The 26,390-nt window shown below is 38.8% G+C and overlaps 1 protein-coding gene across 1 annotated transcript in view; it reads left to right on the top strand.

Moving 5' to 3' along the window:
* cpxm2 (carboxypeptidase X (M14 family), member 2) overlaps positions 1-26,390 on the top strand; it is a 133,742-nt gene that overhangs the window by 92,258 nt on the left and 15,094 nt on the right. Inside the window, exons 7-11 of the mRNA XM_078413571.1 lie at positions 1,548-1,636; positions 7,965-8,088; positions 9,246-9,442; positions 10,151-10,330; positions 24,102-24,399. Coding sequence (XP_078269697.1) covers positions 1,548-1,636; positions 7,965-8,088; positions 9,246-9,442; positions 10,151-10,330; positions 24,102-24,399 — 888 coding nt within the window. The remainder of the gene's footprint in view (positions 1-1,547; positions 1,637-7,964; positions 8,089-9,245; positions 9,443-10,150; positions 10,331-24,101; positions 24,400-26,390) is intronic.

Below are 26,390 nucleotides of genomic sequence, written 5' to 3'. Positions count from 1 at the left end.
GAGTGTGTCAGTTGCTGCCGATTAATTGAGGAAGATGTAGAGCAATAAACCATAATGTTCACTGTAACGGAAAATCTCATTTGGCTCTTTAATGAAGGCATTTTCAGTTTTGCAGCAGGGGGTTATAGGAAAGAAAGCTGATTTATGTGTATAATACTAAAAGCAAAGAAAAAAGTTTGAACTGAAGGAAAGTTAGTTGGATAAAGTTACAAAAAAGAGTTGCAAAGACCAAAAATCTAAACTCTAGATTAAAAAAAATACTAGAGTATATCGCAAATTGCACAGTCCATGAACCAACCACAAAACTGTAACAAAGAGTATTTCTATTATACCACTGTACAGTTTTGTGGTTGGTTTATCAAGGTTTCTTGCCACGTTCTTTGCACTGCATTCTTTCTTCCAGCAAGGTCCCATGTGCAGTCTTGCATTAGGAAGTGCCAGTTCATTGATGTGACCCGAGGGATCATACAAAAGAGTATCCCAACTCAATACAATGGTCCCATTATACTTGATGTAGGTATAATGACGTTGAAGGGAATTTAAAAGCCATTAAGAATAATTTAAACAACTAAGTGTGCTTCAAAGTGATTTAAGATTTTTTTTAAAATCACAACCAGTTTCAAATATATTTTTTAAAATGTTAAAACAAACACAGAGTATAAAAGTTATCTAATGCTTACTGGTATACAATGAACCAGTCTCAGACATTCAATGGGCAGATTCTCCAGTGTCAGTTCTGAGGAATTCTGCAAATTTGTCTTTCCTGCAGTACTCTGTGTAGCATCCATCATTGGAGTGCAGTTGAGAAACTGCCAATGGATCCCGGCCAGTTTCTGCCCTCATTCAGTTGATGACTATTATGACAGTTATGGCTGTTCACTGATGTTTCCCAGCAAGTCCTAGCTCCATGTAATCTGTTTACTTTTTCGCAGTTCTAACACCATTACTCACATTACGCCCTCTTTCTGATTTATCGATTCCTTCTCTATCTCCTCATCATACTTTCTCAGTTTCTCCAGCCTGACCTGGAGGTTACATGTGTCCATTTTAGGCCTGGTCCAACCAAAAGGCCTTTCCAGCCTGAAAATGGGTCTCTTCTGCTTGAGTGTTTGTGTCTATTGCATCTCCAGGTTTGCATTTCAGTTCAAAGTATTGGGCATTGTTTGGGGTTGTATTGGAATAAAGATGAGACTCAGAGCTGTCAACGGGACTGAGTGCAACTGGGGTGATTATAATGACATTTAAGCAAGGTGAAGTCCAGAGAGGAACTTTTCTTTAAAAGGCAGTATCTTACCTTTAACACTTTATCCAGCTGCAGAATGTGAGTGAGGTAGTCACATCACCAGTTCTGCTCACTCTGGCCAAGTTTCTAAAAGTTACGAGGTCTGTTTTTCACATATCATAGGATCGATCATCTATTTGAAACAACTACCTGAAGCCCATTGAATGGACACATTCAATGGGTCTCATCGCACCCATTTTATGCCTGAGAATGTTTATAAAATTAACTAAATAGAATCTAAAACTTGTATTTCATTTACTTTCAGATCCTAATAATTATTACCACAGGCGCAATGAAGTTACTACATCAGACGAGCTTGATTTCAAACATCACAGTTACAAGGAAATGAGACAGGTAGGAGTGTGATTCTTACAGACCCACGGGAAGGGAAGGCGAGTCAGTGCCACAGAAGGTTTAGTTAATTTGAGTAATATGAGGGTGGCACAATGGTATGCAGGGAGTGTTGCTGCCTCACAGCTCCAAGTCCAATCCTGACCTCCAGTCTATAGATACAAAATGCTGCAGTGACTCAGCTGGACTGGCAGCATCTCTGGAGAGAAGGAATGGGTGATGTTTCAGGTCGAGACCGTTTGTAGAGATACTTCTTCAGACCCTAAAGGGTCTCGACCCAAAATGTCACCCTTCTCTCCAGAGATGCTGCCTGTCCCGTTGAGTTACTCCTGAATTTTGTGTCTATCTTCGGTTTCTTCTATGTAGGTTCCTTCCTACACCTAACCTCCAGTCTGCTCAATTTCTCTCTCCAGGTCAAGTGCATGTTAAGGCATCAAACAACAACTGTCTGTGTGGAGTTTGCACATTCTTTGTCTAACTGTACTGGTTATCCCTCGGTAGTTTGGTTTCCTCCTTATCCCAAAGATGGCTGATTAGTAGGCGAATTGACTTCTGTAACTCATCTGACCTTGGATGGTTAGAGAACATGGAGTACTGTGGTGGAGTTATGGGCAAGTGAGAGTGGGTTGCAGTAATTGGTGGAAGGGGAATGGGATTGTTCTGCAAGTTGGCATGGACAATGGGACAAATGGCCTTTTTTTAATGATTGATGTTTTTTCAGAACTGAACAGAGCACAGTGTTTTTACATATTTTTAAAATTTATACAGTTAATGTTTAAATCTAGTCGTAACACATTGGATTACTTGAACCACTTAAGCATCCTATGGAATTTTACACTCTGATGTTAAAATATGTAACATATTTCCAAACTTATTTCTATTGAAGAGATGGTAAATAAGCTGCTTTAAGAGCTGGACTGTCTGATGCAAGGATGGAATTTAAGAAACTCAGAATGAAGTTTTTATTCATGTAACAATTATTTAGCAACCCTAGAGAGGAGAGGCCGTAACATACTGCCGCAAGCAGCATTGCTAGATGGAATTCTGCACCCAAACGCAGATAATTAATCAATAGACTAGAGTTCTGGAAACCATTGACATTCCCATCGTGGAGTATTTGGCAGAGTTTTGTGTCCCCGAGCCAAGTGGATCAGAGATTTCAGGATGGAATTCCCACCAGTGCTTGTTGACAAAACTAAACAATGATCACATTGACATGAAACTAGCACGTGGAAGACTTGCCAGGCCCTTGACCCTGATCATCATCCAGACAAACCTACTGAGAAATGGGGTGTGGACGTGAAGTGATGCTGTAATTAGGTTTCATTGCCAAATCATTAATAAGATTCGCCATTTAGTTACATACCACACAGGTTCAGGTGGAGCACTTTGCTCAAGTGCTGTTTCAGAAATGCTTGCTCCCTTACCAATCCAACTGCACCAGAAATGGATGCATAAAGGCAGAATAGGAAAGCAGATCATCCACAAAATAAGGCCATGGTAGGAGAATACATGGAACTGGTTCTGCAGAGCAAAATGTTTATTTTGTTTGGACATGAATTGAATTGATCGGATAATCATCGTGTGATCACAAAGCCTACCAAATTGCTCCAGGATCTTTGGTGCTTATATTACCCTTATACATGGAAGAGCCTAGTCATGCACAATAGAGTCCAGATCTTGATCTAAAAAATCTCCTCCATCCGCTGTTCACGAGCCAATCCAATCCTGAATAGACCAATTTTCATCCCCCGTTTCCAACACTCATCCATCCCAAATTGATATTTCAAATCTCCCGGTATTCTCTGGTCCATTGGATCCTCCATATGATATCCTACACACACCCCCTCAGTCACCCCATGATCTGCCTGACTTCCTCTTCTCAGAGCTTAGTAGTAGAAGAGGGATTAAGAAAGGCCTTTGTGTATATTTTCGTTCAACCCTGTTCAGTTGTACATGAGGCCTTTTGCTGTGGGCCTTACAGGCTTCCTCTCCTTAGAAGTCAAGTCAAGTCAAGTCAAGTCAAATTTATTTGTCACATACACATACACGATGTGCAGAAGAATTTCTTGACATGGAAAGGAGAGAATTCAAGGAAGAGAATCGTGACATCTTGAAACATATGTGCATTATAAAAAAGAGGTTCTTATCGCCTGAATGAGCATGTAGTTATACAAATACTTGGGCATAACCAAGCGTATCTTAGGACATTGTAAGAAGAAAGGGAAGATATTGCTGCGGCAGATATGTTTCTGACATAATTTATCATCGGTGAGTTACTAGAAGACTGGAGGGTGGCTAATGTTGTGCCTCTATTTAAGAAGGGCTGCAAGGAAAACCGAGGGAAGTATAGGCTTGTAAGGCTCACATCCGTGGTAGAAAAGTTGCTGAAGTTGTATTTTGTCATCTACCAACATTTGGTAAGGCAAGGAGTGATTACGAATTGTCAGCCAGGCTTTGTGTATGGGAAATCATGCTTCACAAATTTGATTGTGTATTTTGATCAGGTGACCAGGGGGTTTTAGATGGGTAAAGGGATAAACAGGCTCGACATGGAGTTTAACAAGGCTTTCGACAAAGTCCCACAAGGTGGGCGGGACTAGAGAGAGCTAGATGGAGCTCTTAAGGATCGCGGAGTCAGGGACAGGGTACTGATTGAGAATGATCAGCCATGATCACATTGAATGGCGGTGCTGGCTCGAAGGGCCAAATGGCCTACTCCTGCGCCTATTGTCTATTGTCCAGGGTGCGCTCGCCAATTGGACACAAAATTGTCTTGGTGGTGGGAGGCAGAGGGTGGTAGTGAACGGTTGTTCAGATTCGAGGTCTGTAATCAGCAGTGGGCTGCAGGGACCCATGATGGGTTGATGGCAGGTTGGTTGTTCATGATTTGGATAAGAACACAGTTGGATGTTTAACATGTTTAGAGGTTACACCAACATTAGTAATATAGTGAACAATGACGAAGATTATTTAAGATTACGGCAAGATCTAGAACAGCTGGGAAAATTGGTCCAATGAATGACAGACAGAATTTAATTCGGACAAGTACGAAGTGTTGGATTTTGGTTAAGCGATCATAGGTCTTACACGGTAAATGGCAGAGATCAGAGGGATTTTGTAGAAGAGAGAGACTTTGGGCTATAGGTTCATAGTTCCCAAAAAGTGCTGATATGAATAAAGAGGATGGTGAAAAAAACGCATTTGGCATGCTTGCTATCATCAGTCAGAACATTGAGTACAGGGACCTAGGATGTCATGTTACAGCTTCACAAGACGTTGATGAGACCACACTGGGAAAAGCATGTGCAGTTCTAGTCACCAAGCCCTAGGAAGGATGGTATTAAGCTAGAAAGAGTGCAGAAAAGATTCTCACGGACATTACCAGGACTGGAGGGCTTGACTTATAAGGAGTGCGGGATAGGCTTTTCCCCCTCAAGTATAGAAAGGCTGAATGATGACCTTACAGAGATGCATAAAACCTCGGGTGAATGGTCAGTCTTTTTACTGACTATTTATAGGGGTAGATTTAAAGGTGACCTGAGGGTTGTGGGCATGTGGAATGAGTGGCCAGATTACATCATTTTCACGACCCTTGTGAGAGAAGGGGGGAGAACAATGGACAATGGAGGACCTGGCGTGGGGGGGGGGGGGGGCTTGTCTTGAGATAGGAGGGAAACAATGGACAATGGCGTGGGGGGGGGGGCCTTGAGAGAGGAGTGAAACAATGGACAATGGGGACCAAGCGTGGGGGGGGGGGGGGATGAGGGGGGGAGGGGGAGAACAAAAGGCGACCTGGCACGGATACTGTGTGTACTTTGTAACTTTGTCAGTGCCCTTGTGTTGGTGACTATTTGCATACTTTGGGTTTGCAAGCAATGAATTTCTCTGTGATTTGTCACATGCGACAAATTATTCATTCGTTTATTCATTCATCTACTGGCCGAAGGAAAATATTTCCTTTTAATCTTCTGTCTAGACTTCACGTGACCCTGCGGCAGATGAAAAAAAGGACAGGAAATTGTGGATATCAATTCCAAATCAAAACTGTTTTTTGCGCTAGTATGTGGTTGTTGTGGCAGTAATACTAAAGCCTCCCTTTACCCTGTAGCCCATGCCTTTGTTACATTTCTGTTCGACATTAGTCTGTGTGCACCACCAGTCAGCATTGCAGGCCAGTCTAATAATGGTCCACAATACTTACGAAACTGGTTTCCTCTGTCAGATGGTTGAACTCGCAGTGTGCCATTGACAGAGACACAGCTTTGTGTCTGCTATCAACAGCAAGACCTACTACAGGACTACATTCACTGAGCACCATCTTGCCACATGTTTAACCATTCTCTATTTTACCATGCTACTTAGTGAGTGAGGTTAGAACTTCGCTAAAAATTCAGTAGCGCAGGAGAAATGTTTCCCTTGCCACAGATAAATTACATTATATACTGCATCAGCTCCAGCAAGACAATGTAGATATGCTGTATTTGAATCGAGCGAATTCCACAGACATCAATCATGATCTAATGCAGGCATGATCTAATAGTCTAGCTACTCAAAATTTGCCTGAACCATAAAATATAATTACCAGTTACTGTATGGTCACATAAATTGTGCAATTTGTAACTTTTGATTGTTCTAATGACAGTTTATTATTCCATAAAGGTAAAAAATGTTCTGTTTATGTATTAAGCTGGCATAAATAGTTCAAACTAAAGGGGTAATATAAGCATGCTGACAATTTTATATTTTGTGGAAATTATGATGACTATAATCTTTATGGTTGCTATGTTTTAATCTGAACTCTCTAACCCACTATGTTATTTTAAATACGAATACGAGCACTGTGAATTTGCATGCCATAGAGCATCTGTATTGTATAAAAGCCACGTAAAGGAGAGAGGGGACATGTGCTAAGGTAATACTCTGCATATTAGTTTACAATCCAAATCACACTTTTAATGCGTCATTAAGACATGAATCGGCTCATACTTTCTCATAATTACTCCTGCTGTATGCAGGTAATGAAGACCGAATAGACCAAAAGCTGCACATAACTTAAGACAGCCCATTGCTTTCCTAGGCACTTTCTTCTCACCAGCAGGTTGACAAATATTTGAACTCAATAATTCACTCCAAACGTCTTGTTTTGCCCCACCAGTTCCATCATTCTCAGACTATGCCTGGTTTACTTTCAGTGCATTCAATTCAATGCAATACAACCCACACGAAGCTGGGTTTAAAGTAATTCTGTTGCGCTTTCACGTGCCTAACTGTGAATAAAGCTCACCGTCAAAGGCATGTTTAACATGTCACCTTATGTAACTCATGAGGAGAATAAGACAGTTGAAATCAAATATTTATGGATCGTGGTAAGCTGACGACGGATGGTAAATATAAAGACTGCATTTTCCTCCTTTACATCATCCAAAGCTAATTGGTCTGCAAAGTGGATCATTGCCAAAAATGAGCATGTTGCAAAAAGCCTCTGCTATTCTAAGTGCAGATAACACGCTTTACTTTTACTGTTAATCCTCCCTGTATCTACAACATCTGTGCATGTGTGAAAAAGCATTACTAGGCATCACTGTAATAAAAAAAATAATGTTGTGCTTATTCATTTACTTTTTTTTGCACACAGATTCCAGGAAAGTGAATATTATTCAGTATCTCAAATTTTTGGGCAGTAATATGTGAATTGTGTACAGGGGAATCTTTGTAACCCAAACTCCTGTGCGCTTTATTAATGCTTTGTTATTTTGTTCTTCTGCCCTATAAGGATTTGTAGCAACTTTACAGATATAATACCCTGCATAATTTCCCTGCCTTGTCAATAATTCATGTTTTCACGTTGCTTTATGTCTTTGTAAAGCTAATGTCAAGAGAATGCACTTCAGTATCTGTGGATCAGTAAAGCCTGAAACTGCACTTGTGCATGATTCATAAATAGAAAATAATTCCTGCAAAGGAGAAACAACACACTCATTTAGTCATGCATCAGAGACCCGGGTTCGATCCTGACTACTTGTCTGTATAGAGTTTGCACATTCTCCCTTTGACCGAGTGGGTTTTCTCCGGGTGCTCCAGTTTCCTCCCACATTCCAAAGACGTGTGGGTGTAGTTTAATTAGTCCAGTCATAGTTTGATGATTTAGTTGTGATGTCATTACATGGAAGTGCAGAAATACAGTGCAGAGTGGTTACAGCCCAGTTTAATTGAGTTGTAGGAGAAAATCGGAAAGAATAATGCTCTAGTGCCACTCCGGGGAATTTCGAACGTTGCAATTCCCAGGCCGACCACTCACTCTAATTATATTTTACATTCTGTTCAACAGATGATGAAGATAGTTAATGAGCAGTGTCCAAATATCACTAGGATCTACAACATTGGCAAAAGTTATCAAAAATTGAAACTCTATGCCATCGAGATCTCTGATAATCCAGGAGTGCATGAAGTTGGTAAGATTTATATCCTCTGGAATGGAACCGCATTCATTTTCTAAGATGTGGTTTCTTTACAACAGACAATGTTTATCAATGCACTGACAGAAATATTACCTGCTATTGAAATGTACCAGGGATAAAATATTTCTAAAAACATTATAGGTTTAAGGTGAAGGTGGTGGGGAGGGGGGAAGATTTAATAGGAACCTGAGGGGCAACTTTTTTTACACAATGTAGGTCTATGGAACAAGCTGCCGGAAGAGGTAGTAGAGACAGGTACTATCACAACGTTTAAAAAACATTTGGACAGCTACATTGATATGGTAGGTTTAGAGGGATATAGCCCACATGTAGGCAAGTGGTACTATTGTGGATGGGGCATGTTGGTCGGCATGGGCAAGTTGGGCTGCAGGGCCTGTTTGCACGCTGTATGACTTCTATGACTCTTTGTTCCTGAAATAAACTCTTAGAGATATTTGAACATTGATGTAATTAATGGCCAGCCTCTTGAATGTAAAATCATTTTTAAATAGTAGACCAGATCTGAAGTACAATCGGGGGTATACCGCGCGGAAACAGAGCCTTAGGCCCAACTTGTCCAAGCCGACCAAGATGCCCATATCCCTCCAAACCCGACCAAGATGTCCATATCCCTCCAAACCTGACCAAGATGCCCATATCCCTCCAAACCCGACCAAGATGCCCATATCCCTCCAAACCTGACCAAGATGCACATATCCTTCCAAATCTTTCCTACCATTTACCTGTCCAAATACCTTGTAAGTGTTGGAGTAAATAAGAACAAGTCTAGAAGAAGAGAAGCTGAAAGAAAGAAACATTATCTTTTTTTAAATGGAGTAATCAGTAAGACTGAAAACCAATAATCCTTTGATCGGATGATCTGCAGTGCAATGATTTGAAATCACTGATTATGAAGAAAGTGGATAAAGATTCACTCAATCAGAACCCAAAACGAGAAGAAGAGGGGATAGTTTATCCTCTTTGATATTTAATCAGTATCATTTGTTTTATTTGTAAGAGTTTTCTGGTTCAAATCATCACTGGAAATGATAGCATATTGTTGTGGAAGGAAGACTGAACTGGTGTGGAGTATGTTATGGGATCATCCCTTTGGTTCTGTATGATGTAACCTTGGACTTTGTTTGAACCAGGTGAGCCTGAATTCCATTACTCTTCAGGAGCTCACGGCAATGAAGTGCTTGGTCGTGAGTTAATCCTCTTACTGATGCAGTTCATTTGCCAGGCATACTTGGCAGGAAATCCAAGAATCAAGCACCTTGTAGAGGAGACAAGGATCCATTTGGTACCTTCTATTAATCCTGATGGTTATGAAAAGTCTTTCGAAGTGGTAAGTTTTCATTAGATTTCTTCTTTCTGTTGCTCTCTCCAGCTGTTCACAGAAATTAAAATAATCCAATTTTTCCCACCATGTAGAAAATAGAACATACAAAGGTACAGCGTAGCACACACTCTCCGGCCCACAATGTTTGTGCCGAATGTATGGCTATGATAAACTAATAAACTAATTACATCTGCCTTCACATAATGCATATCGCCCAATTGCCTCCAGATCCATGTGCCTATTTAAAAACATCGTAAACGTGACTGTCATATCTGCCTCCACCATCACCCCTGACAAGGTATTCTATGCACCCACCCCCATCTGTGTAAAAGATCTTGCCCCACTCATCGCCTTTAAACTTTGCCTCTCTCACCTTAAACTATGCTTTCTTGTCTTTGACATTTCTATCCTGGGCAAAAGATTTTACTGACTGTGCTTCCCATAATTTTATATACTTCTATCAGGTCTCCCCTCAACTTCTGACATTCTCAAGAGAACTATATTAGTCCGTCCAAACTCTCCCTGTAACTACTGCCCCCTAATCCAGGCAGCATTCTGATATATCTCTTCTGCACCCTCTCTAGAGCTTCTGCATCATTCCTCTCATCAGGTGACCCGAACTGCGTACAGTACTCCAAATGCGGCCAAAACAATGTCTTATAGCCTTATGTCTTCTGTGTTTGACCATAATCATTTGCTTGTGTTGTATTTCAGGGTTCAGAACTGGTAGGCTGGTCTTTGGGACGTTGGACTCATGATGGCATCGACATCAATCATAATTTTCCTGACCTCAATTCTATTATTTGGGAAGGAGAGGAACGCAGGAGGGGCTATAAGAAAGAGAATAATCACCACCTACCAATTCCCGAGTGGTATTTATCTGAAAACGCCACTGTGAGTCATCCGTGTACATACAAATCACATTTAAGTCATTTTGAGTATACAGAGTGCGCTAATAAATTGTTAGTATTTGAGGTTTATTTCTTGACATAGACGCAAAAGCCTTGGGGAGAAAGCAGAAAGATGGTAATGTGATCAAATTGCAAGGTTTCTGGGGCAAATGGTGTTCTGTTCCTAATTTCTATGTTCCCATTTTTCACGCAACATCATTTCCAGCAAGTGGACAGAACAGAACCAAATTGAGAATAAGCAATCAATGGGGACGTGGTGGGGGTGAAATTTGCATTCTGTATCAAGGCTGTTTGGTAATGATTTGTAAATTCCATAAGGGTACATTTTCATTACTGAAATTGCCATAATCTGAGAAACCTACTGCAGTATAACTAAAATATTGAGAAGGGTCTCAACCTGAAACGTCACCCATTCCTTCTCTCCAGAGATGCTGCCTGTCCCGTGGAGTTACTCCAGCATTTTGCATTTAACTAAAATATCCACCTTGTAAAACTTGAATCCTTTAAAAAACACTTTTTTTTAATTTTAGATTTAGCGATACAGCACGGAAACAGGCCCTTCGACCCGCCGAGTCCGCGCCACCCAGCGATCCCCGCACATTAACACTATCCTACACACATTAGGGACAATTTTTACATTTACCCAGTCAATTAACCTACATACCTGTACGTCTTTGGGATGTGGGAGGAAACCGAAGATCTCGGAGAAAACCCACGCAGGTCACGGGGAGAACGTACAAACTCCGTACAGACGGCGCCCGTAGTTAGGATCGAACCCGAGTCTCCGGCGCTGCATTCGCTGTAAGGCAGCAACTCTACCGTTGTGCCACCCATTATAATTAAATACAGATAATCAACAAATTGTTGTTGAGGCAAAGTATAGCTGAATTATGCTCCTTGATTAAAATGGCATTTCCTTATGTATTAATCATTCCTGATTACGATTCAGATGATTCGTCTCAAGTAGATAAATGGAGTAACAAGAGACTACAGATGTTAGAATCTAGGTCAAAAAACAAACTGCTAGAGAACTCAACATGTCAAGCAGCATCTGCGGAGGCAAAGGGAAAGTTGACATTTTGGATCTTGATCCTGCATTAGGATCCCAGTGCTTGATCTGCTGAGATAGTAGTTAAATATTCTTTAAAAAAATATAACAGGATCATTTGTCATGCTGTTGTGCAGTCAGCTCAGAATAGAGGAGCATCTGAAAGAGCAGTGTTTTACTGCTGCTCTGGAGGCCAGCTTAGGTAGAAGTAAATGGCAATTACTGTAGACATATGGCGCTGTCTCTACTGGCAGGGAATGACCAAGTGCTATGCTTGCGCACGGAGGGTAGGGGTTTCCATATTGCCCGTCTGAATAGGCTATTCACATAATGCCAGCAACGGTTGTGAGCGTGGAAGCCAAGTCACTGTTGGAACTTTTAAATGACAGCTTGTATGCTGCTTGCATGTTCACTGTTGGTTCAATAGTCTCGCTGGTGATGAAGAATCTGCCCTGTCGTGATTTCACTGCCTGCACTTGGGACTGTTTCTACTTAATATACAGATGGTATTAAATGACAAGGAACAGACACATTGTCAAAAAATATGGTCCAACATTGTGATTTCTATACCTATAACCCGTCAGACGAGTTAAACATAAAATACTTCTCGACTGGATTTATCTAACTGGATGTAGTTTTATTCTATAAAATAATGTGTGTTCAGGTGCAGATATCCAATGTGGTTCAAATCATGATAAATGAATTAATATTAATACAGGAAACATAATTTATCTTCTCAGAAATCATGAATAATAATATTGCTAGGAAATGCCATTTTAATCAAGGAGCATAATTCAGCTATATTTTTCCTCAACAACAATTAGTTGATTATCTGTATTTAATTATAAAAAGTATTTTGTTGTAGCTTTGGGTTTTTCTATAGTTATTCTTTAAGGCATACTAATGCTTGCCTCGCACAATGTTATTATTTTCAATTTATCTTCCAGCAACCTTGGTTGCACCCTGACCAGAATAATCACCAGCCAAATCTTTAGCCAATTCTCTATCTATTCCCATCCCCCCTAACTAAACAACTACCTCCTCCCACTCTGTGATAATGGCTGTATCCTTTACTTTGGTGAAGATAGATGCTACTTTCATCTCCAAGTTGAGAGAATCTTGTAGCCAGAGGAAAGAGATGAAACCAAAGTTAACATACTTTCATAAATGAGGATGCCAACTTTAAGCTTCATACCATGAGAAACTAAAAAGCTGGCATGTTTCAGACGTAGCTATAGTCAGAAAGACTGCATAAGATCAAAAGGGGAGACATATCACATATGGTATATTTAAAATACATTGGAAAAAACAATAAACCTCAATGAAATATAATGGGCCATTGATACTATTGTACAAGTAATCATAAATTTATTTCCAGCCAGAATCTGTGTCCACCATGTTAAAGCATTTCATTATTTTTAAATCATATTTGTAAGGTCGCATCCAAGGCTTCTGTTTTTCACAATAACTGATACCCTGCCTACTGATACCCTGCCTACCCTGTCTGAAGAAGGGTCTCGACCCGAAGCGTCACCCATTCCTTCTCTCCCGAGATGCTGCCTGACCTGCTGAGTTACTCCAGCATTTTGTGAATAAATCGATTTGTACCAGCATCTGCAGTTATTTTCTTATATTACCCTGCCTACTCATCCTTTCCTACATGGTTAGACCTCACATTTCAGGTGGCATCCTTGTAAATCTTCTGTGTTTCAACACTATTCTTGATGTGGTGACCAGAACTGTATATCATACTCCATGCTGTCTGACCAAGATTCAATGTAACTTGTTATAACTCCACATGAAGTAAAAATCCATGCTTCTTTTGCTTCTGTTTTATCCATGTTGCACTCTGTTGCAGCTTTTAGAGATTTGTGCAATGCATTCCAAAGCTCTTCCAGTCCGTTTTCAAAATAATTCATAATGCTCATATTTTTTCTGAAAAAATTATACCTCACAATTATGTTCAAGTTAATTTTCCAGTCTTATGACCATTCTGCATGCATGTTAATTTTATTATCATTGTTTGCAGTCCTCCTATCTAATCTCTTCCTCTTAATTTGAGGCCATCTTATCTGCAAATTTAGAAATTGATTCCACGGTCTGAATTGTTAATTAACTATAGTGTCAGCAGTGATCTTGTGCAATCCATTTTCCACCTACTGCTTATCTCAATATCAGCCTTTCTTCCCACACTCTGCTTTCTGTCTTTCAGACAGCCAGCTTGCTATTCTGTTCCCTGTGCCCTAATTGAGAACTACATTCATTAGACTGTTACAAGATAGATGATGCATCAGCTGCATTATCCTTCTCAGCTATCTTTGGTGCCATGAAGGGGACATAATGATTAAAGACATAAGAGTAAAAATCAGGATAAGGGATCAGCATTGCTCAGAGGACTTTCCCTGCAGATATAAATGTTGACATTACTCTTTCTCGGGGTTTCTGTTTATTTTTTCTTTCTCGCCTCGCCATGGTGTTCCTTGCTATAGATGTTAAGCTGCCAGTTCTGTCTACTTTCTTAAATAAGGATGATGTTTGCCATTCACTATATCATTATCCTTATAGAATGAAATATTAATTCATTTGGAGCCACAGAGACTGAGTGGACTTGTAGAAAAATGTAAGAGTTAGGGGGCATCCGGAAATACATGGATATAACACAAAGGACACAGAGAACAAAATTTCTCTATATGCAGATGACGTATTAATTTACATCACAAAACCAGAAATTAGTATTCCAAACTTATTAAAGCTAATAACCCAATTTGGATCACTTTCAGGATACAGAATAAATTGGAATAAAAGCGAAATTATGCCAATAAGGGAACATAACAAACAGATAATACAACAATTTCCATTTAAAATAGTAAATGAAAAATTTAAATATCTAGGTATCTATGTAACTAAGATATATACATCATTATTTAAAGCAAACTTCCCCCCGTTACTGAACAAACTACATAAGAATATTCAATACTGGAAAACACTCCCCATCTCAATGGTAGGCAAAATTAATGCCATAAAAATGATTTTTTTACCGCAAATATTATACCTTTTTCAGACAATTCCGATATATTTGACAAAAAACTTTTTTAAAAAATTGGACTCTATTGTTAATGATTTCATCTGGGATTATAAGAATCATAGGATAAATAAAAGACACTTGTGTAAATCAAAAATAAATGGAGGCCTGGCTTTACCCAATTTTTTGTTTTATTTCTGGGCAGTTAATATTAAAAATATGAATTTCTGGTTGGAAGAAATAGATCTTCAACCAGACTGGTTAAAAATGGAAAAGGAAGATTGTTTGCCTTTTGATATTGGTTCGATATTATTTGCCACGTCTAAATTAAACAAAAAAATTTATAGGGAAAACCCTATAATATTTAGTGCTATACGAATTTGGAAACAATTAAAAAAGACATTAAAACTAGATAATTTATCGCTTTTTCTTCCAATTGTGAATAATCCTTTGTTTAAGCCTTCATGGTTAGACCGGGGTTTTACACAGTGGAAGAATTATGGAATTAAAAATATGGGACAACTTTATAAGGAAGGCACCTTTCTGACATTTCAGGAGTTGCAACAGATTTATGGTCTTCGTGGAAATGATTATTTCAGATATCTTCAACTTAGAGATTACGTAAAGTCGAACTCCCAAAATTTTCAAATTAGAAATTCAGAAATTCTTGACGAATGTTGGAACAAACATCCTAATACAGAAAAATTAATATCTTATATATATAATATTTTATTAGACAGTGACATGCCTTCTACGGATTTATATAGACAAAAATGGGAAAAAGAATTAAATCAAGTAATAACGAAAGATACTTGGGAAGAAAGTTTGCAACATATAGATCAGTGTTCACTAAACGCCAGACATTCTCTAATACAATTTAAAGTATTACATAGGTTACATTATTCCAAAACAAAACTACATAAAATTTTCCAACATATTTCACCTAAATGTGATAAATGTCAACATTTAGAAGCTACATTATCTCATATGTTTGCAAACTGTATAAAAATTAAAAAATTTTGGGTAAATATTTTTAGTATAATATCTAAAATAACCAGCACACAATTGGACCCAGATCCAAAATTAATTATACTCGGAATATTAGAATTAGAATTAAATAAAACATTCAGAACAACACAAAAAAACTTTATTGATTATAGTTTAATAACAGGAAAAAAATTAATTCTAAAATTTTGGAAAGGCCCTACGGCCCCCACAATTAAAATGTGGATTATAGAAATGACGGAGACCTTAAACGTGGAAAGAATCAGATTTTCCCTGTTGGACAAACAGGAATTATTCATTGAAACATGGTCTCCTTTTATTGATTACTTAAAGGGTCAGAATAGTTCAGCACAGGAACCTGACTAGCACTCGGACTAAAGAATGAATGAAATGCTATACTTTGGAATGTACGAATATATCTCGAATGAAGTCTTTGTTATTTTAATAAATTTTTCCATTCTTCTTTAACTAATTTTTTCCTTATTTTTAATTTTTTTTTTTGTTTTTAGTTATTTTTTCTTTTAAATTGGTTTTTGTTTTTAGTTTTCTTCTCTCTCTTTTCTTTCTTCACTTCATCTACTTCGTTAGCTTTATTTAGTTTATATAAAATAAATTTAAAAAAAGGGGTAAAAGGTATATAATAATAATTGACAATATTATCAATTCAAAAATGTATGACTGTAAAGATGTAAACAGGTTATGTACCTATCCCCAATAAAATTTTATTTAAAAAAAAAAAAAAAAAAAAGAAAAATGTAAGATTATGAAAGGCGTAGATAGGATAGGCAGTCAAACCCATTTTCCTAGAGTGGAAATGACTAAGACTAGACGGCATAGCTTTAAGGTGAAAGGAACAAAATCTAAAGTCAATCTATATCAAAGGGAACGGTTGTGAGAGGTGGTGAGGTAGGCAGATATGATAGTAGCATTTAAGAGGATTTTGCATGAGGATTATGCAGAGAATAGAGGATATGGATCACGTGCAGGCAGAGAGAGATTAGTTAAACTTGGCATCAAGTTCACACAGACATTGTGGGTCGGAGAGCCTGCTCCTGGGTTGTACTGTTCTATGTTTTATAATAATACTGTACCTCTGTTATCTCTTTCCTAAATTCGTTCAGAATTCACAAACGCAAGCTGCTTGGACCAGCCGTTTATTGTTTTGAGTTTGATTATTATTTAATATTTTCCTATTATTTTGAATGCTGTTACATTATCACTAATCTCACCTTTCAGTGTTATCTCCACTATGTCTATGATAATAATGAAGCAAAGTTACATTTCTGACAACTTGCTGTTGATGTTGGTAACTTTCTCCTGACTATTACTTAAGGGCTCTATTTTCATTTTAGTTTTCCTTTTCTTAATCATGTGCCTGCAGAATACTTTGTTATTTTTGTTTCCGTTCTTTAATTCTTTTTGCTTTCCCGGTGTTTCTTGAGCTTGTGTCCCTATCCCTTTGTGTTGTCTCTTGTGATGCTACCATTCATGTTATGCACCCAGACATATCAAGCATCGCTGTTCCGTTATTTCGTTTTTTTCTCGTGTATTACTTAGGTTTAGGTTTATTATTGCCATGTGTACTGAGGTACACTGAAATGTTTTGTTTTGTATTCTGTCCAATTAAATCCAATAATACCATACATAAACTCTAGCAAGTCCAAATTCGAGTACAGTAGGAAAAAAAGAGATTTAAAAGGGTAGACCTATTGTATTGGAAGATGGTACAATCTCCTTTGGAACCAGTGCACAAAGTCGCTATGTTCTGCTGCTGCCTTGCCTGCACTCGTTGATCTAAGATCAGGTCATTGACCTGGGACTTTTGAGTTTTGCCTGTAATTTTACACAGTACTATAACCGATGATTATACTGTATTTGTTTATTCCTTGATCATTTATGTCCTATATTGAATTGATTTGTACTCCACCTTTTCTTTCTGTACTTTTCATTCTTGTTTCATTTCATGGACATTCCATTTCCCACCATCTCCCTCCATCCCATCTATAGTACTCATTTAAATCTTATGCACCCTTCTTATTTGGCCAACAAATAATCTGCTGAAAGAATTCACGACAGCTGAGGGTGGAGAGGAATGGTCAACTAGTGCTGATGCAGGGTTTGAACCAAAACGTCAACCATTTCTTTCCATCCACAGATACTGCTGCTACCTGACATCCCATCTGAACCTACCTGATCTCCCGGTTGCTAAACACTTTAACTCTCCTTCCCATTCCCACACAGGCCTTCCTGTCCTCGGCCTCTTCCATTGTCAGTGAGGCTAAACGCAAATTGGAGGAACAGCATATCATATTTCACATGGGCACCTTACAGCCCAGTGGAATGAATATTGATTTCTCCAACTTCTAATAACCCCTGTATTCCCTCACTCTCCATCCCTCCCCCACCCAAGTCGCAGCAACTTCTCGTTCTCACCCAACAAACAGCCAACAATGGCCTGTTTCCTTTATCATCGTTACTTTTTGACATATCTTTCATTCATTGTTCTATATAACTACATCACCGTCTATATCTCTCGTTTCCCTTTCCCGTGACTTTCAATTTGAAGAAGGGTCTCAACCAGAAACGTCACCCATTCCTTCTCTCCAGAGCTGCTGAGTTACTCCAGCATTTTGTGTCTATCTTCGGTTTAAACCAGCATCTGCAGTTCCTTCCTACACAGATACTGTTCGATACATTCAGTTCCTCCAGCAGATTATGTGTTGCTCCAGATTCCGTAACATACAGTCTCTGGTGTCTCCTTCTTATTGACCTGTTCACTAAGGCACTGATCCTATTTTGGGTTCTATTAGTACAGTTCTTTCCTTTCCTAATAAAGTGTTATTCATGTCTAGGCACAAAGTGTTGGAGTAACTCAACGGATCAGGCAGCATCTTTGGAGAAAATTGATAGGTGACATTTTGGTTCAGGCCACTTCTTAGGCCTGAAAGTAAGGGGTGGGGTAAAGGAGGTGAGGAAAGACCAGGATCAATCAGGGCTGGCCACAAATGACCTCAAGCAGGTTGGTGCACTGGTAGGCCTATTGTTGGCCCATTGTATGATCTCAAGAGAGATACAGTGTGGAGAACTGAGGAACTGGTTAAAGAACTAGTGGACGAAGGCAGAAAGGGGGAGGGTAGAGTGGAGGGGAGTAGGAGTTACTTAAAGTTAAACTATTATACTGGAGATGGAAGGATGAAGAATCAAAGGGAATCTTACTGATCATCAGAGGCTCAAAATAGTTGTCGTTCTCCTGAAATGCACAAAAGTGGAATTTATTAAAAAGGTAATTTCAGTGGTTTTCAAAGATGTCTTCTACAGGCACTGGTGATAAACCAAGAATTAATAAAAAATAATAATTTGAGATTTAGTAAGTGAAGAATGCAACCAATTAAATAAAGTAAGGCTGCTATCTCTTCTAATCAGGATACTGATGGTAAAATTGATTTTTTTACAAACCCAATTGGGGATTGTAAGAATTGGGATTTGATTCAATGTCAAGAATATTCATCAATGGAATTATCTACATATATAACTTATTTCTATTTGTGTTCAAATTATGGCCATGGTTGGCAAGACTGCTTTTTATTGCTTTTAAATGCATCTCTTTAGCAAGGAACCTTCTGTGGTTATGTTTCATTTATTTTCTTTAAGGTTCACAAAAATACGCATCAGGTTGACTTTCAAATTGTTCACCAGTCCATCATAAGTGATATGCACACAGTAGCCTTGTACTGCCCACCTGCAAATAGTTAGCAAGCTGAATCTTGAGTTACCAGGTAAATGTGAAACAGATGAATGAGCAGTGAAAATCCTCATAAGCACAGCTGCCAGCATCAGCAGTAAAATAGTTTCTATAAAGTCAAGTTTACTTTCCATGTTACCAAAGCAAGTAAATTAGCATTCAGTTTAGAAATTGCAAAGGTTGTGCTTACAGTCCTTCTCCTTTCAGTGCTCGTTAGAGCAAAGCACAAAAATGGCACCAAGATAAATCAATGTTGATTGATGGGGGCTCTCAACTGTAAAGTAAATGGTCGTCACTCCACACGAGAAAATAATCCATTTATTGAAACGTTACTATTAGCATATTTTTGGCCTATTTTTGCCAAACTTTGGAAGAATTCCCCAATAGCAGCAATGAGATTTTTTCTCCCCTATTTTAAATGCATTTGCCTTCATGAACTCTCAAGCCTAGCTATTGTCCCTTAATGCCACAGTTGCCACCGTCAGTGGGTTTTCAACAAATACAAATGGAGCTAACTTCATATCAGCCCATTAACATAACTTCAGGAACTTCTGAAGAAGGGTTCCAACCCAAAGCATCACCTCTCAGCATGTTGGCGTAGTGGTAGAGCTACTGCCTTACGACGCCAGAGACCCGGGTTCGATCCTGACTACGGTGCTGACTGTATGGAGTATGTACGTTCTCCACGTGACTTGTGTGGGTTTTCTCCGAGATCTTCATTTTCCTCCCTCACTCCAAAGATGATAGATTTGTAGGTTAATTGGCCTGGTATAAATGTAAAATTGTCCCTGGTGTGTGTAGGGTCATGTCAATATGTGGGGATTGCTGGTTGGTGTGGACTCGGTGGGCTGAAGGGCCCTTTTCTGCTCTGTGTCTCGAAACTAAACTAAACAATCCACATTCTCTAGAGATGCTAAGTGACTTGCTGAGTCACTCCTGCACTTGTTTTCTTCTAACATAATGTAAGGAGTTATTTTAATGCATTCAGTATGCACATTGCTTGGCAGAGCAGATCTTCACACCTTAAAAAGATGGAAACATTTAAAAGTGCAGCATGTGATTGGAATCTCAAAAGCACTGTCTGCAGATATGGTGGTGGGGTGGGGGGGCAACTTCCACTGTGGCCTTTAAGAGGAAATGGGTAAAGTTATATGATGGTAAAAAAATTGCAAGGTTATAATAAAAGTGTTGGTTGAACAGCTGCTCAGACAGAGAGCCAACTCAGAACTCAGGTATAATAGGCCATATGGCCTCCTTTTGTTTTTTTTATCTGTGATTGTACGATGCTACAAAAGGGTTCTGAAGATCTGAAGGCCCTTGTTTGCTAAACTCCATTATCATATCATGTTGAAATGATGGACATGGATCCAATGTAAAAGATTATCTAAATGTGAGCCTGTTGATAAATCCAGCAAGATACTGCAGTACTCTAGCAGCATCTTTGCTTGCTGTGTCCTTACCAATTCAAATCAACACGCAGACACACACACACCTGATAAAAGATCAACTTGATTGCAAGCATCAGTGGATCAGCATTTGGAGGAGAATCAGTGTGAGCTAATAGTGACCTTTACAGGGAGATCTCAAGAAAGACTTTTTCCATTCTATTCTAAGATATTCTACCACATGATCTCCCTCTCATTCATCTATTTTCTATCATTTCATACTTAAAAATTACCATTCATTTCTAAAAATGTCAAAATACACTGACCCACCCCCCTCAACTTTCATGTGAAAAAAATAAATGAAGAAATGAACTTACCTTAAAATGTGTTTTGTTTGCCAATACATTGTATTTCTTACCTTTCCATTGTATTTCTTACCTGGAAATCCATTTACAATACCACCATATGACACATCCAAGTATAATTGAAAGACCAATGCTATGAGATTTAATTAGCAGCTGCTTTAGTACTAGATGCTCTACAATCCATGATAGCTGTTATATTAGCTAAGTCATGGATAAAAAACGTGTTGAAGTCAGTACTGAAGAATGAGGTTCATGGCACCTACTGTCATTTTTCTCTACCTGCTTTTAGTTGGATCCTTCCACACAAAATCAAATCTTCCTGGTTTTTTTCAAGGAGGGTCTGCAAAACTGTGGCCTCATCATATTCTGCCACTGCTTACCCGAGTTTTTCCTTGCAAGCCAGCGAAATACTAATTTGAAATCATGATACATTATGAGAATCCATGGGAAATCCTTGACCACAGACCACTGGAATTGATAGTTCTGAAATAATCTGTGTGAACCAGATGTATTACTTATCTGCTGAGCCACTGGGAATTGGATGCAATTTCTTGATTGCACTAACAGTCAAAAGCATCACATTTCCTACTCCATTCCTGCACCACAATAAAGTTGTTTTGCAGTTTCATTACTAACTCAGCAATAATTAGACAATAGACAATAGGTGCAGGAGGAGGCCATTCGGTTGCATCCAGTTAATTATGTTGGGAGAGTATAAAGGAGTTATGCGACAAAATAATTCTACTGACTAAAATTGTGATTAGGGATTCACCTTGCTAGTGGTGTTGGATTTGTAACAATACTTCAGAATAATTTCATCGATGCTGAAAAATTCCAATTTGTTTCAAAAATATTTACGATGCTCACCTTTTTGTTCGATCCCAAGAAATATAAGTTTTTATACTTCAAATGATCAGCTTAGCCAGTTGACTGAAGCAATATGATTTGATAAGAATGGTAAAAGTGAGATGCAGAAAAGGATATACAGTAAGTGTGCTTCTGGAGAAATAACACTGGAAACCAAGCCTCTGCAATGGCAAAGTAACCAAATATTACATCAAATGGTCTCCTTGTGCCGAGGAAACAGTCAAGAGAGAATTGAGTGTTTTATTGCCATGCGTCCCAGATGGAACAATGAAATGCTTACTTGCTGCAGCACAACAGAATATGTAAACATAATACACTGTAAACAATGTAAAACTAGAGAAAAAAAATATGTATCCATACATATATATTTACACACACATATACACACATACTCAAAAAAAAAAACAATAGTAGTGTAATAATAATAATAATAATAGTAGTAGTCTATTGTAGTTCAGAGCTTATTTGAGGTTGTGGTGTTTAATGGCCTGATGGCTGCAGGGAATAAGCTGTTCCTGAACCTGGATGTTACAGTTTTCAGGCTCCTGAACCTTCTTCCCAACGGCAGGGATGAAATGAATATGTGACCAGGACAATGGACAATAGACAATAGGTGCAGGAGGAGGCCATTCGGCCCTTTGAGCCAGCACCGCCATTCAATGTGATCATGGCTGATCATTCTCAATCAGTACCCCGTTCCTGCCTTCTCCCCATACCCCCTGACTCCGCTATCCTTAAGAGCTCTATCTAGCTCTCTCTTGAATGCAATCAGAGAATTGGCCTCCACTGCCTTCTGAGGCAGAGAATTCCACAGATTCACAACTCTCTGACTGAAAAAGTTTTTCCTCATCTCAGTTCTAAATGGCCTACCCCTTATTCTTAAACTGTGGTTCCTTGTTCTGGACTCCCCCAACATTGGGAACATGTTTCCTGCCTCTAACGTGTCCAACCCCTTAATAATCTTATACATTTCGATAAGATCTCCTCTCATCCTTCTAAATTCCAGTGTATACAAGCCTAGTCGCTCCAGTCTTTCAACATATGATAGTCCCGCCATTCCGGGAATTAACCTAGTAAACCTACGCTGCACGCCCTCAATAGCAAGAATATCCTTCCTCAAATTTGGAGACCAAAACTGCACACAGTACTCCAGGTGCAGTCTCACTAGGGCCCTGTACAACTGCAGAAGGACCTCTTTGCTCCTATACTCAACTCCTCTTGTTATGAAGGCCAACATTCCATTGGCTTTCTTCACTGCCTGCTGTACCTGCATGCTTCCTTTCAGTGACTGATGCACTAGGACACCCAAATCTCGTTGTACGTCCTCTGTTCCTAACTTGACTCCATTCAGATAATACTCTGCCTTCCTACTCTTACCACCAAAGTGGATAACCTCACACTTATCCACATCAAACTGCATCTGCCATGCATCCGCCCACTCACACAACCTGTCCAAGTCACCCTGCAACCTCATAGCATCTTCCTCACAGTTCACACTACCACGCAGCTTTGTATCATCTGCAAATTTGCTAATGGTACTTTTAATCCCTTCATCCAAGTCATTAATGTATATTGTAAATAGCTGTGGTCCCAGCAACGAGCATTGCGGTACCCCACTAGTTACTGCCTGCCATTCTGAAAAGGATAAATATCAGTTTGAGGTGGAAACACCCAAGATCGTCCATCCCAATGAGAGTTGCTTGCCCTTAACCTAATTCCTAATTTCACAAGTGTTTCTATTCATCTCAGTGATGGGTGCAAGTACCTTTTGTTGGTAATAGTGGGCAAGTGAATTTTTGGAGTTGATGTGAATGAGATTTGATAATCCACTTAACATGGAACTAATTTATGTTTGAAACTATTCTAGCTTTACCCACACCAAAGCCAATCTAAATAAACCTAAAAATATACATTAACAATGTTGAAGTTATAAAAATCTTTAACTTTTTATTCATATTCATTAATGTATTTGCCTTGGATCAAATTATTATGTTGTAAGTTTCCATTGAATTGTGCGCACATTGGGATTAGAGAATACCTATTAAATCCATGTTGTGAATTATTATCAGGCTATTTAGAATACTTTATGTTTTACAAGTAATAAAACAAGCTGGATAGAATTTTATGGACTGGTTCTTACTTTCCTTTGGAAATGGAGAGAAGGGACAGAGTGGATTATTGCAATGCTATCCATGGAATATCTATCCGGCACTTGCAAAAGTAAAGAGTGTAGATGTTAGGGACTAGCTAGAGGTATATGTCCTGTCAATAGCGTATAAATGTTGGAGACAATTCTGATTGAGAACAATTTATTTCACAGGTAGCCGTTGAAACGCGAGCAGTGATTGCCTGGATGGAGAAGTTTCCATTTGTGCTGGGTGGAAATGTACAAGGTGGAGAATTGGTGGTGACGTACCCATTTGACATGACGAGGTTCAGCACAAAGGTTCAGGAGTACACGGCCACACCAGATGATCATGTCTTCCGGTGGCTGGCATTCTCTTATGCTTCCACACATCGCCTCATGACAGATGCAAACAGAAGAGTGTGTCACACAGATGATTTTGCGAAGGAAGACGGAACTATCAACGGGGCGTCGTGGCACACAGTAGCAGGAAGTAAGTGTTTCATCTGTGGCATGAATGTATTGAACAAAGAAATAATGAGGATGAATTGACCTACAGGTGCTTGCTTTTCTCAGTCTGATGGATCTTGCAAACAGCATAACTTCTTGATTTCTGGAAATATTGTGACACACAGGTTATGATTGAAGTAACTATGTAAAAGCAAAGCTGCCACTACTTTTTTCCCTCTTATAATTTTCGCCAAAGTGCTAATCAGCTTATTTTAAAAGGATTATCGTGATATTTTAAATGACAGAGAAGAAATTTGTCCACATTCTCTGAGAACATGGATAATAATATTTTAGACATTAAATTCTATTGTTTATATCTTCAGGAGTCATAACCAGGCAGGAATTACTTTGTGAAACATTTTAACATATTTTAATTTAAATAAGTTGTCGTGCCTGTGAGTTTGTAAAGAACCAACGGTGAAATGATGGTTGACATTTATTTCTGTGTTGACCAGCTGTTTTGTCCAGCCTTTTAAAGACCACTTCCTGACCCATTTGGCCTTGAGTTCTGTTTCTTTGTCTCCAAGAGGTTTAATTTAGTTTAGTTTAGAGATACAGCATGGAAACAGGCCCTTCGGGCCCACTGGGTAATTTACAGAAGCCAATTAACCTAGAAACTTGCACGTCTTTGGAATGTGGGAGGAAACTGGAGCAATTGGAGAAAACACGCATGGCCGCAGGGAGAATGTACAAGTACAGACAGCACCTGCAGTCAGTATCGAACCCAGGTCTTTGGCACTGTAAGGCAGCAACTCAACCACTGCACCACTGTTCAAAACATACTATTCCTCTAATCCTTGGTTCTTCCATCGGCTCTCCATTCTTCAAATATTTATCCTTAGTGGCTTTCAACTTTTTCTTTATTCACAGAGAATTATGTAAACAGTTTTCTTGCACATCTACCTTTTTTTAATGGGTTTTGGGCAATATTGGGAAAACATCACGTGGGATCAGACTTTAAATTGATTGCCCTCCTGTTAACCTCTTTTTGACTGATCTGTTGCTGTGATTAATTATCAGCTCGGGTAATTCTGATCCGTGTCAGAGCTGAAAGAATTCATTAATCCTGCCTCACTGCTAGACTGTTAGTGTCCACACAATTCTTATGATCTGTAATGTGTAGGCAAAAATTCAGTGAGCTGAGAAAGGTATAATTAAAACCAAATCTAGCAATTTATTGTGGCCAAGATAATAGCAAAATCACATTAGTGCTTTATGTAGTACAAATAAATAAATTACAAAAGCAAATCTTCAGACCAAAATAATTAAGGTGGAAATCTGTGACATTTAATTTTTTTTGTAATACAGCTGTGAGTTACTTTTCAATAGCAATCAAAATGAATATTCAACAGATGTTTAAAGAAAACTCACCAAATCCAGTGTGCAAGAATTATTCCATAAAAGCTATTAAACTAATCAGTATAGAAAGTTTAAAAATTCAACATAGACATGAACTGGATTTTAATCTACGCCAAAAAGACAATATAATCCCGCATTGACACTCCTTTTTAATACTTCCAATATGATAAAAGTGTCAGAGAGTTGTAGAGCATGTAACCAGGCCTTTCAGCCCAACTTTCCCATGCCCACCAAGATGGCATCAGAAAGGAATAATTTTTCATGTTACTGGATTCAATTATCATGATTTACGTGTCATTATGGGGTTGCAAAGTTCAGCTGCGGAAAAGGGAACAGGTTGCATTGGTTGTCCTAAAATCTATTTTTAAATGACTGCCTGTTGTCAGGTAGATATTTCCACCATGCCCTTGAACATTGGGTGGGTTCAGAAGTGGGCGTGAACCGAGCACAGACAGTTCCCACAGGAACTTACCTATCCAGGTACGACCTGCAAATGCAACATGATGCTGGATATCTCGACTCTTTTAAATATATATATTTTAAAAATAATGAACTCGAGTTATCGGGAGGGGCTGGGGAGGCTGACGCATTATTCACTGGAGCGTAGTAGATTGA

This window comes from Rhinoraja longicauda, chromosome 16 (assembly GCF_053455715.1).
Source record: "Rhinoraja longicauda isolate Sanriku21f chromosome 16, sRhiLon1.1, whole genome shotgun sequence".
NCBI classification, from domain to species: Eukaryota; Metazoa; Chordata; class Chondrichthyes; order Rajiformes; family Arhynchobatidae; genus Rhinoraja; species Rhinoraja longicauda.
Note: the sequence above shows the minus strand (reverse complement) of the source record. Positions and strands in the feature narration are given on the sequence as shown.